Source organism: Conger conger, chromosome 13, assembly GCF_963514075.1.
Source record: "Conger conger chromosome 13, fConCon1.1, whole genome shotgun sequence".
Taxonomy (NCBI): Eukaryota; Metazoa; Chordata; class Actinopteri; order Anguilliformes; family Congridae; genus Conger; species Conger conger.
In genome coordinates this window covers 9,811,316-9,826,418 of record NC_083772.1, presented here as the reverse complement: position 1 = coordinate 9,826,418, position 15,103 = coordinate 9,811,316, and the positions used below count along the sequence as shown (strand labels likewise).

The 15,103-nt window shown below is 43.9% G+C and overlaps 1 protein-coding gene across 2 annotated transcripts in view; it reads left to right on the top strand.

The window, feature by feature from the left end:
• Nucleotides 1-15,103, top strand: part of rxfp2b (relaxin family peptide receptor 2b) — a 41,931-nt gene that overhangs the window by 12,487 nt on the left and 14,341 nt on the right. For both annotated transcript variants that reach the window (XM_061217007.1, XM_061217006.1), the window contains 6 exons: nucleotides 235-306; nucleotides 5,858-5,929; nucleotides 6,491-6,562; nucleotides 7,939-8,010; nucleotides 9,383-9,457; nucleotides 14,098-14,169. In XM_061217007.1, the coding sequence (XP_061072991.1) occupies nucleotides 235-306; nucleotides 5,858-5,929; nucleotides 6,491-6,562; nucleotides 7,939-8,010; nucleotides 9,383-9,457; nucleotides 14,098-14,169 (435 nt within the window). The remainder of the gene's footprint in view (nucleotides 1-234; nucleotides 307-5,857; nucleotides 5,930-6,490; nucleotides 6,563-7,938; nucleotides 8,011-9,382; nucleotides 9,458-14,097; nucleotides 14,170-15,103) is intronic.

The window sequence follows — 15,103 nt, the reverse complement described above, 5'->3', positions numbered from 1 at the left end:
GCAACAAAGTTAATGTTGTTTTGGGTTCGGTGTTAGTTCAGTGATCCACGTGCCATGACCTAGCTTGGTATTGTCTTTTTGGACGTAGTTCAGTTGTGGCATCTGTCCCTGTGATGAAATCTGATGAGTCTTTGCTAGGCTGTGTTGATTAAACAAGGACTTCTCAAACCTTGTTAATAATGTCTCCCCTGCTGGACTCTTAGCTGTTCCTTTGTGGTTTTAATTTTTAAACAGCTCCCTCAAGGGCAATAAAATTGGCAGGCTCCCTGAAGATGCCTTCATCAAGTACGCTGAGCTTCAGAGACTGTGAGTATGAAAGCCGTACTTGAAAGGCTGACAGGGTGACGCTTTGAGTGGCTCTTGGTGACTGGTCTGAGTGGCTGCACCATCTCCATTGTAATTAAGAGATTTTTTTTTTAGTTCTTGTATTTTAGGTTAACATTGCACTTATTATTATTGGGCCTCTGTGGCTTCTTAGTGATACTGCCGTTCTTATATTCCTGTTGCAGTGATATTTTCCTCTTCTCTGCAACCCTCTGGATGAAAGCATCTGCTGAGTGATTGTAACGTAATGTAATGTCAATGCAACGTCATCTACCTGAGGCTCCATAGAGGTCTGGCCATGCTGCTACTTATTTTTCCTAATTTGTTTTATTCTATTTATTCTGTGGCGATTGATGGGTCAGGGCTGTGTTCATTTCTGTGCACAAGGCTGTGTTTCGGAGTTTGCCTGAGACTACTACTCGTTGTGGTTCTGTGGTCCCAGCCAGTATAATGAGCCCATGTTCGTCGTCAGTCATTTAGGGACACCTTGGGGCAGGAACGAACTCAATCAGATTTATTTGCCAATGTTCTTTCAGGATGTTTGGGTATGCGGCTTTGCAATTTTACTGTGGAAGGAAAGAACATACTGTATATTAGGATTTTGTCGTTTGTGAACTACTGCAGGCTAGCATATCGCATGTATGGACTATACGCAAATCTTGGGTAAGGATTGAGTATGGATTAAAGACCTGTATATGTTCTTAGTATAAACACTAGTTTGTGTAAATATTATACAGTGCGGTCCTAAGTATTTTGACAGTGGTACAATTTCTGTTCTTTTCGCTCTGCAGTCCAGCCCATGGGTTTGAAATTAATCAAGGTTGCAGTCAGCTTTAATTTGAGCATTTGAGCATTCATACCGCGTGATTTGTGTAGGAATTTCATGCCTTTTTATACATAGTCCCCCATTTTAGGTGACAGTTCGCACTTTTAACTTGATATTCATTTTTTCATTTCAAATCCAATGTGCTGGACTACAGAGCCAAATACTTGGGGTCTGCACTGTATGCCGTCAGTGTGAGGTCCGATATGAAAAAAACATCAGCCAGTCAGATATTCCGCCCTGTGTGAGGGTCAACTGAATTTGCCTGCTAAAATAAATGTTGCCCTGCAAAAAAAAATTAAATGAAAAATGAACTTCTGCAGTGTGGGCTGGTAACAGTCCACACTTTTGTAAATCAAAAAAGTCCTTAGCGTAACAATAAACTAGAACATGTAGTACATTATTAGCGTCACCCTTTTATGTGATAGTTTCCAAAATTCAGTTTTTTTCCCTTTGTAAATATTTTAGGGGGCGGCACGGATGGTGCAGTGGGTAGCACTGCCGCCTCACAGCAAGGAGGTCCTGGGTTTGAATCCCCGTCGGCCGGGGCCTCTCTGTGCATGTTCTCCCCGTGCTTGCGTGGGTTTCCTCCGGGTACTCCGGTTTCCTCCCACAGTCCAAAGACATGCAGGTTAGGCTGATTGGAGAGTCTAAATAGGGTTTAAATACACAGATAATGAACTGAAATGGGTGTAAATACACAGATTATGGTCTGAAATGGGTGTAAATACACAGATTATGGTCTGAAATGGGTTTAAATACACAGATAATGAACTGAAATGGGTTTAAATACACAGATAATGAGACGGATGCGTGGGGGGTTGGACCCAAAATGCACGACTCAGAAACAATGGTGTAATAAATCCCGTCAGGGCTTTATTCGGGGAATATCCAGAGAGCGTGGTCAAAAAAAACAAGCAATGTTCATACACAAAAAATCCAGCCAAAAAACCAAAGTGCAGCACCGAGGGAGAAGGCAGTCTCGTAATCGGTACACCATGCAAGAAGTCCAGTAGCCAGGAAAGCGGTCAGCGGGGCAGAAGTACAGGCGGGCGGTAGGCAGGCTCAGGGTCGATGACGGTGCAAGAGTCAAGACCAAAGTCTGCTCCACGGGGCAAAAGTACAAAAACAGCAGGCAAAGTCATGGTACAGGCAGGCAATGGTCAACAAAACAGAAGTCAATAATCTTTGGTCAATAAACAGGCTTGGCTCGTAACGGGTAGACAATGGCTTGACAAAACCACTCAAAAGATGCACTGACGAACAGGAGGCAAACAATTTCGCTAAGACAAGACATGAAACTGAGCTTTATATGCAGGTGAAGACAGGTGTAGACAATCAGCAATCCCCCCTGGAGCAATGTGGGGTTAAGGGCCTTGCAACCTTGCGTAGATTAAATGTATGTGCATCTGGGACTGTTCAAATCAAAATCAAAATCCTTTTCTTGATCTCATTCATAAATACTTGCTGGCACACTTACAGTTCCCAATAAAAGCCAGGCACATCATGTATTTAATGACCAAAAGTTTTGCAGACTGTGTTCAGTGTATCATTTATATTCATATTCATCCATCCATTATCTTAACCCGCTTATCCTGAAAGGGTCGCAGGGGGGCTGGAGCCTATCCCAGCATACATTGGGCGAAAGGCAGGAATACACCCTGGACAGGTCACCAGTCCATCGCAGGGCACACACACCATTCACTCACACACTCATACCTATGGGCAATTTAGACTCCCCAATCAGCCTAACCTGCATGTCTTTGGACTGTGGGAGGAAACCCACGCAAACACGGGGAGAGCATGCAAACTCCGCACAGAGAGGCCCCGGCCGACGGGGATTCGAACCCAGGACCTCCTTGCTGTAAGGCGGCAGTGCTACCCACTGCGCCATCCGTGCCGCCTCTATTCATATTCATTATATTTCTATTTTCATTCACTCACTGAATGCTGGTGGAGTTGTTATTTGTTAGTTCAGTAGTGCAGATCAAGACCTGTAGATTTCATGACACGGACACATCTGTCTGAACCTGTTCCCTTCCAGTTCAACAGAGAATACGCTCTTAGTTTAACGAGATGAAACTAAAACTTGTTTCCAATCATCTCTGCAATCATCCAATCATCTCTGCATATTGATGAGAGCACTAAGTGTGTACAGGGCGGTAGCGTAGTGGTTAAGGTAAGTGACTGGGACACGCGAGGTCGGCAGTTCTAATCCCGGTGTAGCCACAATAAGATCTGCACAGTCGTTGGGCCCTTGAGCAAGGCCCTTAACCCTGCATTGCTCCAGGGGAGGATTGTCTCCTGCTTAGTCTAATCAACTGTACGTCGCTCTGGATAAGAGTGTATGTAATGTCATGTAATGCAACCGGCGCTTGAACCACCAACCTTCTGGGTCCCAGTCATGCACCCTCATGTGTAGGCAGCAGGGAACCTTTGCAGAGAGTTTTGCCAGAACTGGTAATTACTCAGTTGTTTGCAGGCAAAAATGGATGTTGAGAATGTTGAATCTGAGCTGGCTTCTTTTCTGAACTAAAGCTGCTGTCGGCTCATGCCAAAATGGATATGAAAACTTTGAATCCCGCACAACAGGACTGGTGAAAAGAACAAATCCGGCAAAGACGCTTCACCTATAAATCTGTCTGCCTCATGAAGGAAGCTGCGTCTTTTAAATTAATGAAGTATATCAAGTTTGACTTTTCTGCTCACATCAAGTCTTCAGGACACATAATATCAAACTGCAATACCATATTAATGTGTTCCATCCTCCACAATATGTTAATCATTCACATTCAATACATATTGAATGAATCGCACATTAGCTTATGGATTTGTGGTTGTCAGAGAAAATGAACAGCCGTCCATAGCCCTGTACTGACAATGTAAAACTGATAAACGCCCATTGTCTCCCCATTTCAATATACAGCCTATTATGTGCTAAGTGCTGTACAACATATAAATGAATTATTCAGTGGATTTGCAATCAATTAGCTGTCCACTTGCTAATATACTGTAATTTGAACAAATACTCAATGCATTATGAACAGTTGGAATTATATTTTACATGTACTTCAGATAAAGATTTACTACAGACTGTGCATGCTAATATGTGTATTTGAACAATTACTATGTTCTCAGCAAGAGGAAGGTGTTTTATTATGTGTTCTCATGAATTGAGTTAAGATGGCATTGATTTAAATGGCATTTATAATTTTTCATTTCACTGAATTAATCATGGAGCATTATAGACCATATTCCAATAACTTTACCAATTGATGGACAACATTAAAATAGCAGAAACTTTTGAAGTCAAAATATTCATGAATGTAGTAATGTTTTAAGCATTTCATTTTCCTTCTTTGTTTGTCTTGAAAATTGAGGTGTATTTTTGCACCTCAGAGAATGAAACGAAAGGCATATGTTCTTGAGATGCCTAAATGATCTATGATGACTTTTTTCTGTGCCTTTTCCTTTCAGTGGAAGCCTTTTCAAAACATAAACGCAAAATATTTTGCATTTTGAATTTATTTTTTAAGTTTTTAGTTGAAGTAAAAATCTTCGGTTTATCTAATTAAATATTTTTGAGTGCAGCTGCAGAGCATAAGGGAGAACACAAATCAGCGGGATCTCAGATGGCTTACAGTAATGAGCAGCGCGTGCTCGTGTCTGGGTGATATACCACTTCCCTAAGTACCTCAGCAGGGTACAGCACTTGGCAGACCCTTAAATATAGTCATGCACTGTGAGCTCCAAAATGTATGAACAAAGTGCTGTCATTTCTACATGGTGAAACCAAAACGTCTAAAAAATACATTTTAATAAAAGCTGAGACTTTGCAACCACATGTGAATTGTTTGATTACAAATCAAAAAATTGTGGAGTACAGAGGCAAATCAAAAAAAAATGTCTGTGTCACAATTACTATGGCGCTCACGGTTTATCCCAGTCTGCGCTATGTCCTGTTACCTGAACTTAAACACCGTTTCGAGTTTTCTGTGTAAAAGAATAGCATATTTCAGTTCTGTCACAATTTATGTTTTTCTAACGAAGTGGATCTCAGACCACTACCCTGGTGCCGAGAAGTATTAAAAATCAAGAGTTCAGCCTAACAAAATAATTCCAAACACTCGCACACAAGGCTGGTCAATTAAATTATGAAGGTTTGAAATGCCACTGGCGCATGCACTCCCACCCCCAGCAGGGGTGCCGCCAGCAACTGCTGCCAGGTATGAACCGGGCTAGACTCTCCGGGGCCAGGAGTCACTTTTACAGAGAAACCATTACACATTGGTTCAAGCTATTAAGGTTTCCCACTTGCCAATCTTCATTTCACCTGCGGTAACGCAGAAGGTAAAGGCCTGTGCCCTTGTCCTGTTGCTGCCTGGCTGAGCCCTCTGTTTTGGCTTTGCAGGGGCCTCCCTGTCCATTGCCCTGGACATTAAGCAGGGCACCTTTCCACACATTCACCCAGTTAATGCGAGGTCAGTGTGTACTCAAACCGGGCGGTATAAGCCTTGATTGTTCACTCAGAACTTTCGACCTCTGACACAAACTGAACTGGAGCTCAATGTTTGTATGTACAGTTCCAGTGCGGTATGCGCAGTGTGTGTGTGTACATGTACACTCATGATCAAGCTGCACCTTTCTTTCTGGTGTTTACAAGTGTGGTTATTTTATCTGAACAAGCGTATTATTACGTCCCTTTAACAGGTTTCTCCAGAATAACTGCATTCAGACCGTGTCCAGTCGTGCCTTCTCGGGACTGTACAAGCTGCAGAAACTGTGAGTTTCCTCTCATGTCCGCACCACTCAAATTCCTATGTCATGCAGGAAAGCCTTCCTGAGACTCGTCTGTCTGGGGAGAAATCTAGGCTATTCTTCAGCACCGTCTTCAATATTGACGAATGCAGGTTTACGGATCTCCAGGAGAGGAGATTAACATGGTTTTATTAAATCTTTTTGCCAGACTCTGTGGATTAATCTTTAATTGATGTCCACACATTTTCGACATGGGGAAGGGTCATGTTTAATTTCCCCAAAAAAGCCCATAGATTACCGTCCTCTCCTCTCAGGCGATGGATAACTTGGTGGATCCCAGGATGAATTCCTCTTATACTGCCGTCTTCATCTGAGCGTGACAGACTTGAAGATTAAGATGAAGATGTAGCCTCTCTTCCGGCCCCATATTTGCTCTGTCATATTTGCTTTGTTTTTTTGTTTTTTTTATGAAGCTGTGACAATGTCATAAAGGGAGGGGCACTCAGAATTCCTTTAGACATATTTCTTGTTGTGGTGATTCATAATCTTTCATTTATTTAAATGTGTCTCTCTGTCTCACGGTAGGGTGCTCGGCCAGAACTGCATCACGTTGTTAAGTCCGGACGTCTTCAGAGATCTCCACAAATTAGACTGGCTGTGAGTACGAATGCCGTACTCACAAACGTTTTTTTTCCAACCTCTGAAATTGGCAGGAAGGAACTGACCATCAGATAAACCACCAATTAAGGAGCGGAAGACTGATCGTCAGGATTATGTTGGGCGTTTCTATGAATGGGTGTTTACAGTGGCAGTGTCTTTAGCCAGTGCTATTGGATGTAGGGCTTAGTGAAAGGTCACGGCTCTTCTGTAGTAGGTCTTGAGGTGTTGTACTTTCTTATTTAGGATTCAGGACAAGGCAATGTTTAATGAGCATGTTTTTCATCAGGATGCGTCTAAACAGTTCTCTACTTGGAATTACCAATTAAGGTGCCCAATGATTTATGATTTCTTTACAATAAGCAGGATGCATTCCTGCCTCTAGCCCTATGCTTGCTGGGATAGGCTCCAGCACCCCCACGACTCTGACCAGGAATAAGCGTTGGATAATGGATTGGATGTACAGTATACAGCAGAGGTTCTTTTGAAATAATTTGAGCTTGTGTGACTGGAACAGCTGTGAGGCCGTTCCGCCAACATCATTGTCTCTGTAAATAGTATCTGGCATCAGGATATAATGCGTGAATCTGAGGACCAGCATTTCTGTGCAGTTAGAAGAAATGACTCTGTCTTACTTCCCGCCACAGAGTCACAAGCCGGGAGCTGTGTGGATCTGCGCTAATTAAAAGCGCATTATCCAGTTACTGCTGTGACTAATAGGAGCCGAAGGCAGGGATGAGAACGGGAAACAGGTGTTTTCCGCAGGCTGGCTGGGAAATCGTTTTTCCAGTTTTGTGTAAAGGGAGCGTACGGGTGCGCGAGAGAGGCTTCCTGAAGTAGCTGTCTGCCATACTCGTAGCCTGAAGCATGATCATTCAGAGTCTTCATGTGTCTAGCCTGAAGGATAATCATCATTCATTTCTCTCCCTCTCCATTTTAACTAACGTGTGGTGAGTGTTGCATGGCAATGCATGGCACAAAATGGCTGCCATACATTACCAAGATTGGTGGTGGTCGAGGCAAGTTTCCCCCATCACTGTAAAGTGCTTTGAGTGTGAGGAAAACACTATGTAAATGCATGGAATTGCAAGTGACATTGGCTCAGGCGGTAAGAGCAATTATCTGGCAATCCGAGGGTTGCCGGTTCAATTCTGCCCTGGGTGTGTCGAAGTGTCCCTGGTCAAGACCACTAACCCCTAAATGCTCCTGACGAGCTGGTTGGTGCCTTGGGTGGCAGCCAATCGCCATTGGTGTGCGAATGGGTGAATGGGAAGCATCAATTGTACAGCGCTTTGGATAAAGGCGCTAAATAAATGTCAACCATTTACCATTTTTAACGATGCTGACAGCTGCTTGGGTGTGATGTTCTCCTTCAGGATTCTGGACGATAACCCGCTGGCGAGCATCTCTCAGGACACGTTCACTGGTCTCAGGAGCTTATTCTTCCTGTAAGTATTCCTCGGGTATGGAACACATCGTTTAAATAGGCTTACATTTTTCATTTTTCAGATATAGCCATTTGTTTCATGGCTGTGCTGCCTTGTTGTCTGTATGATGAAAATAATAATGAAAGCTTGTTGAGGAGTAATTTGTAAAAGCTTGGGTGTAGGATTCCAGGTTATGAAGCAGTAGTTTGCCACACTGTCGTCTGCAGTGTTTCACAGAACGGAGATGGGTTTTTCACACACCAACCCAATCCTTCCTCTTTTATTTTGATAAAAGAATACAGTAAATAGAAAAGTGTCGCCAAATGAATATGCTGAAATATGTCCCCCTGCCTCCATCCTGATCCTTCCCATCATGCTTTTTTCATACATTCTGTCCTTGTTCATTTATGAGCATCTTTCTTTCTCCCTCTCTCTCGTGCGTTTCTGATGCCCTGCTTTTCTGCCATCCATTTTCTTGCATATTGTCCAGAGTCTCGCCGTAATGACCTTCATAAATGAGCACCCACCTGTGTTCTGGCTCCTTGACACTCAGAATGTGCAGAAAACACGGAAGAGCTGCAGGAACTAGGTTAGACAGCCCTGCTTTCCGATATCAAAAACCAAAGCAGGGCTGTCTAACCTTGTTCCTGCAGCTCTACTGTCCTTTACGGTTTTCACTCCCTAACAAAGCACAAAGCTCATTCAACAGCTGGGGATCTCAATGAGCTGCTAATTACTAGTATCATGTTTGCTAAATTATGGTTGGATTGAAAACTTACAGGATAATAGATCTCCAGAAAACAGGAGAGAAACCTGGACAGACAGACAGCTGTTGTTACTGTTTTTCAAATAGTTGAAAAGTCAAGATTTAAGGGGAGATCATTGTTCTCATTTTCTGACCTAGTTGCATTTAAAAAAGCTTTATATTAAGCGTTTATATTTTGCTCTTATAAAGGGACTTATTATTATATTATATTATATTATATTATTAACTCATTTAAAGGTACAATAGGTAATTTCAGACTCCTAATGGTCAAGAGAGGAAGTTCAGCAAAAATACCCTCAAATGTGAATGCGTTGATGTTGAAATGCTATTCGCTGTGGCAATTTGAACCAATTTTCAACCAATGAGTTTGAATTATTGTACAGCTGTACAATGTTTTGATACAGAGTGTCAGTCCGTCAACTGTGAATTGTAAACCCAAATTTAAGGATTTAAAAAATGCAGAGGGTGAGTCAACATGTCAGTGAGCCTTTTTTCAATGACAGGAAGGGATTTACATTTGTCTTGTAACAACGTTATAACACAAAAATCTTACCTATTTTGAAATATTAGTCAGTTTTATTTATCAATGCACGTTCGAGTCACAGCTGACAGGGTGCTTCTCCGCAGGTCCATGGTGAGCTGCTCCCTGCTGAACCTTCCCCGGGAGAATCTCTGCGTCCGCATGCCCTCGCTCAGCTGGGTGTAAGTCACACATCACCAAACCATACTCATAATACTGCTAATAATATCGATAATAGCACCTTATGATGATCCTGATGTCGATGACTGCTGTTGTTGTCACTGCTGCACTGAGATCCTTGTCTCAATTGTCATTGTTCCGGGCGACACGGCTCAGGCAGTAAGAGCAGTCATCTGGCTGTCGGAGGGTTTGCCGGCTCGATCCCCCCCCCGGGCTGTGTCGAAGTGTCCCTGAGCAAGACACCTAACCCCCAAATGCTCCTGACGAGCTGGTCGGGGCCTTGCATGGCAGCCAATCGCCGTCGGTGTGTGAGTGTGTGTATGAATGGGTGAATGGAGAAGCATCAATTGTACAGTGCTTTGGATAAAGGCGCTATATAAATGCCTGCCATTTACCATTTACCATTACTTTGAGCGCTCTCCAGCGTATCCACGCTCAGATCTCGCCGTAATCACATTAGTGGTGAAGAAACCCGCTTCTGGCCTGCATTTCGTTTTGGTCGGTTTGTGCAAACATTTTTTCTTTCATTAGCAGCGATTTATTTTCACGTTAGCTTTGTATGATACCTGACCGATCTGAACACCCACAGGGGAAGCAAAGATGGGTTTTGCATGGAAAATTAGGTCTGGTAGCAATATGCTCAGCGTCTCTATGCTAAATCAATTTGCCGTATCTGATTTCATCTGATACCAATATGCTCTCTGCTAAGTCGAATCAGAAACAGCTGATGGAAGAAAAGTGAAAACACAGGCTACAGTGCAGAGAGGAGAAATGATTCCTCAGATGTTTTACTCTGGGACATGTCGCTGGCGTACAATCCCTGTCAATCAAACCCCTTTCAGTGCAGCGTGGACGGGCGAAATGAGAAGCGCATTTATTTGGCGTGCTGCGCAGATGGGATAAAGCGCGGTGCTTTTTGTGACCGACGGGGAGATGTGATGTATTGATTATGTCCCATCAGTCATTCCGCGGTTCCATTCCCCGCCGTCTCCTCATTCAACCTGGAGCAGATACTCAATTTAGCTCTTCAGTAGCTCCTCGCTTTTCTCCTTTTAAAGCAGCCTTTCTCCTCTTTTTCCTTTCATCCACTGCCAACTCTCATTCGTCCTTCTACGCCCCCCCCCCCACACACCCTCTGCCAGGGGATGCGAATGCAGGGCCGTCTTCAGGCATCTGGACTCAGTGGGTGACTGGGTCAGGTACCCTCCTATTCTATGGGGGATATGGAGGTCGGAACATTTTCAGGCAGGACAGTCTGGGCTCAGTGGGTGATTGGGTCCGGTACCCTCCTATTCTATGGGGGATATGGAGGCAGGGGTGTCTTGAGGTTGAATGATCTGGGCTCAGTGGATGATGTGTACAGTGACTCCTGCTGTGGTTCTACCCAGAAGCCCCTGCTCCTTAACCTGCTGACTGGGAGGGAGAGGGGGTTTTGTGCAGAGAAGAGCCTCATTGGTAGATTTAAAGGTGAATACTAGGTGCAGTTTTTCCCTGAAACTTCTTGCCACAGAATAGTCAACTCCAGGTTCTGTGGACAACAGCTTCTGCACATATTTACTCCAACCATGCACAACACCATCTGACTTCACAAATTACTCCTCGGTTCAGGAAGTAAGCTCATTAGTGAAATCAGGTGGTGGTGTGCATGGTTGGAGTTGGCACCAGCAGACCCTGCGGAGAACAGGACCTAGGTCTGGGGTTGTAGGCCTGGTATAGTGGATGCAACCAGGTCATGAAAACTTTGTTGTTAGCCATTGTTCCTGACCTCTCAGAAAACCCTGTGGATATTCCATGCCACACCAAAGGTTGTTCGGTCCTGCTATAGTTCCTCAAACAAGTTATAGATTGGCTCTTTCAGCTTACCTGTATCCCCTGTTGAACACATTATGTTCTGGAAGATTTATACTTAAGCACCGAAGGCACTGTTTCAGAAATTGACAGGTGGATGGATAGTGGTCGACACCTACCTCTCAATGGCCGGGGACCTGAAGCGGTTTGCTTTCAGCACAGCCGAGACACAGATGTAGCCGCACACCTGAAACAGGTTAAACCTCAGTGCTGTATGGACCTGTAGCAGTTTAAAACTCAGTGTCCTATGGACCTGCAACATGTTATAAACACAGAGACATATGGACCTGTAACATGTTAAAACTATGGACTTGTCTGTATGTCAGGATTCTTAATTGCCTGTGCACTTCTGCACACACACACACACCTATACACACACACACTTATACACACATTCACACACACACGCACACATACTGTTTATACACACGCACATGTACTCTTGCGCCTCACGGAGACTGCAAGTGTGCGACCGAGCATCTGTCAGGTCCCGGCAAAAGATATTGTATATCACTGATAAATTACCCATCATCACATTATTTCAGCATAGTTTTTCAGGGCTCCTGTATTGCAGGAAATGTAATGAAGGTTCACCATGTGGTTTTGTATAAGTATACTTTAGCTCACACTTACAGCGATTAATCACGTCCCCTTATCTGGGAAGAAACGGTATAATCGGCCTACTGCGTGTTGACGCGTTGAGTTGTTTTCCATTATATGGGGAAAAAATGTATCTTACCTCAGGCGAGGGAACATTGCACTTTCATCAGCCATGGCATGCATTGCTATTTTCTAGCGTACTGTGGCTCAAGAGGGTAACTATTCCCTCTAAACATCAGGAGCAATTGAGAAAAATTAACAGCTTCTTAAAATTCTGGGAATTTAACTGTGGTGGAAATGTGAACCAGCAAATGCAGCTGGCTCCAGGGCTGAGCTTGAGAAACACATGACACATGACTGTGCAGTGGTGCTGATTTTTAGACTCCTGAATAAACAGAGATTTCTCCCCCATTTGTTGTCCTTGTTCAGTTTGTCACCACACGTCTCCTCGCCCTACAGAGAGTGTGTCCAGGGTGGGTTGGCCTGTGAGTTTGCTACCTGTTTGTTCTGTTAGAGAAGGCCCCTCTGGCTGTCAGTTGTGTGGTTCTGTGTCTGCTCCTCTGGAACAGTGTGTACAGAACTCAGGCGCATTGCCTCTCGACCCACTCCTGCTCCTGCTGGTAACTGCCGGACAATCAGGTTATGGCTGCCACAGCATGAAGTCGTGACGTCGCGTTGAAAATGTTTGTGATCCGAGAAAATCCGTCTCCAGGCTTCAGGTAGATTGGAATCACGTTCATCAATCTGGATGACAGAGGCCATTGATTCTGTGGTTGTATATTTATGTGTCTGTCGGCTGCTACCCTGTCATTCTCTGCTTCATATCGACCCACCAAACAGCTACTTGTCATAACTGAAGGGGATCTGGACCCACCTGGAGAGTGGAGTAGGATTTTCTTGAATCATAAATATGGATATAGTCCTGTGCAAAAGTCCTAGGAACCCAAGATTTTTTAAAATCTAAATTTTATGTATTATTTTTCGGCATTAGTAAATAAATGTTGCAGTGAATTTTTTGCATTCTATTAAATAAAGTAACATATTAGGTTTTCTGATGAAAAACTTGATCAAGGCTGTCTGGGATTACTTGGATAGCCAGAAACAAGCGAAACGCAGTCTGCGTATGTTTGTTACCACCTACAGTACCGCTATCGGCCAGCGTGCCTAAAATAACTTATGCCGTTTTAAAGGTGAAGTGTTGTTAAAACAAATATTGATTTGATTTAGTTCTTAACTGTCCACTGCTCTTTACAGTACTTTTTTAAATATACACTCAGTGAGCACTTTATTAGGTATTCTTTAGACTTATTTTTTAGATAAATTGGTCTTCTGCGGTTGTAGCCTATCCGGTTACTATAAGAGGTTTGATGTTGTGTGTTCAGAGATGCTCTTCTGCATACCACTGTTGTAATGTGTGGTTGTTTGCATTACTTTCACCTTCCTGTCAGCTTCCAGTGAGGGCCTTCTCCTCTGAACTCTCTAATCAACAAGGCATTTTTGCCCTCAGAACTGCTGGTCACTGGGTGTTTTTGGATTTTCGCTCTCTAGAGACTGTTGTGCATGAAAATTTCAGAAGATCAGCAGATCATCATTCTGAGATACTCAAACCGTCTGGCACAAACAATCATTCCACTGTCAAAGTAACTTAGATCACATTTCTTCCCCATTCTGACATTTGGTCTGAAAAACAGCTGAACCTCTTGACCATGTTTGGATGCTTTTATGCATTTAGTTGCTGCCACATGATTGGCTGATTAAATATTTGCATTAACAAGCGGATGTCTACCTTGGTGAGTGTATATGTTCAAAATCAACCTCCAAATATATTAAAAATGGTTAATTTCATTCTTTTTGAAAGCATCTTTGCTCTATGGAATTTCTGTACACGTACTGTATGTAAGTGGGGGGAAAGGCTTTATGATCCAAGAAAATCAGATTGCACTCTCCAGATAGATTCAGGTGCCCCTCATCAAATTTAATTATCACAGGTAGCCGTTTGTTCGGTGGTTAAGGGGTCAATTGGCAAACGGCGAAGTTCAGTGGCAGATTACCATGTTGGAATGAGCAGATGTATAAATATTGGAACCCTGTCAGATAAATTCACGGCCTGCTGGGCGTGGTGAGTGCGATCATCTTCTTGTCGTCCCTTGTTCCGGTCGCGCCTCTAATTGCTTCCTCCTGCCTGTCTTCCCAGGGACTTTGATCAAAACGAGATCGAGACCCTCGACGACTCCACGCTGATGACGTGCGGTAACCTCACGGTGCTGTGAGTACTCCGCCGCGCCCAGGGAGGGTCTCGCTGAGGTGCTTTCACACCGGAGCCCAACAGGGGGCCTCAGATAATCCGGCTGTGACCTGGTCCTGTACCTAATCTCTGTTCAGTTTCCACGGCCAGGCACATACGGGTTTCCGGGTGCCGATGAAAGGCAAAGAGATAAGGGTGGTCCTTCTGTAAGGGTAGATCTTTCTCCATGCCAAACCTGTTTGAAATCCCCCAGAGGTAGCTTAGCCTGGGAACAGATCTATGTTTAATACTTTAATACCTTTTTTTTTTTTGTTTCCATTTTCATGCTTGATCTGCGGTCCAGACCAAAGGTTGGGACAAGGACCGATGTTTGATTGCAATGCTAGAATCGCAAATTCTGGGAATTTTAGAAGCCATCTGGATGGGCTTATAGGCTCTCCTCCGGTGGCTTAGATTTCCTGTCATGAATATTAATTCATCCATGACCCTGCACTCCCCCTTTCATGTGAGTTGCCAAGGAGGATAATCCACGCGGCACGACTATGGCTGGACTGCGGTGCGACAGCCTCGAATAGAACCGCCGCGTCCGCGGAGCTCTCCTGTTAACCCAAGGGCGAATGGACTGTGGCCCAAGAGCGGCACGTTAAAGCTAAAGCACACATCTCATCAAAGATCGGTTTGCTTTGGGGAAACTCTTTCCCTAAAAGGAGAGTCGTGTTAATGTCTCCACGGGGGGTTCCAGACACGTAGGACATTTTCAGCGCCTGTAGATTTTCGGCGCCCTTAGTCCTTTCTGCAGAATGAAAAAAACTTGATCGTATATGTGTGGATTTTGTCCATAGCACAGGGCAAGGGTTCAACCCCTAGGTCAAGAATAGAGGTAACGTGAGAACAGTAATATTGGTAGTCTATACTCTGTTTATATTCAATGTGCTTTGAAAAACCCTGTCAAATA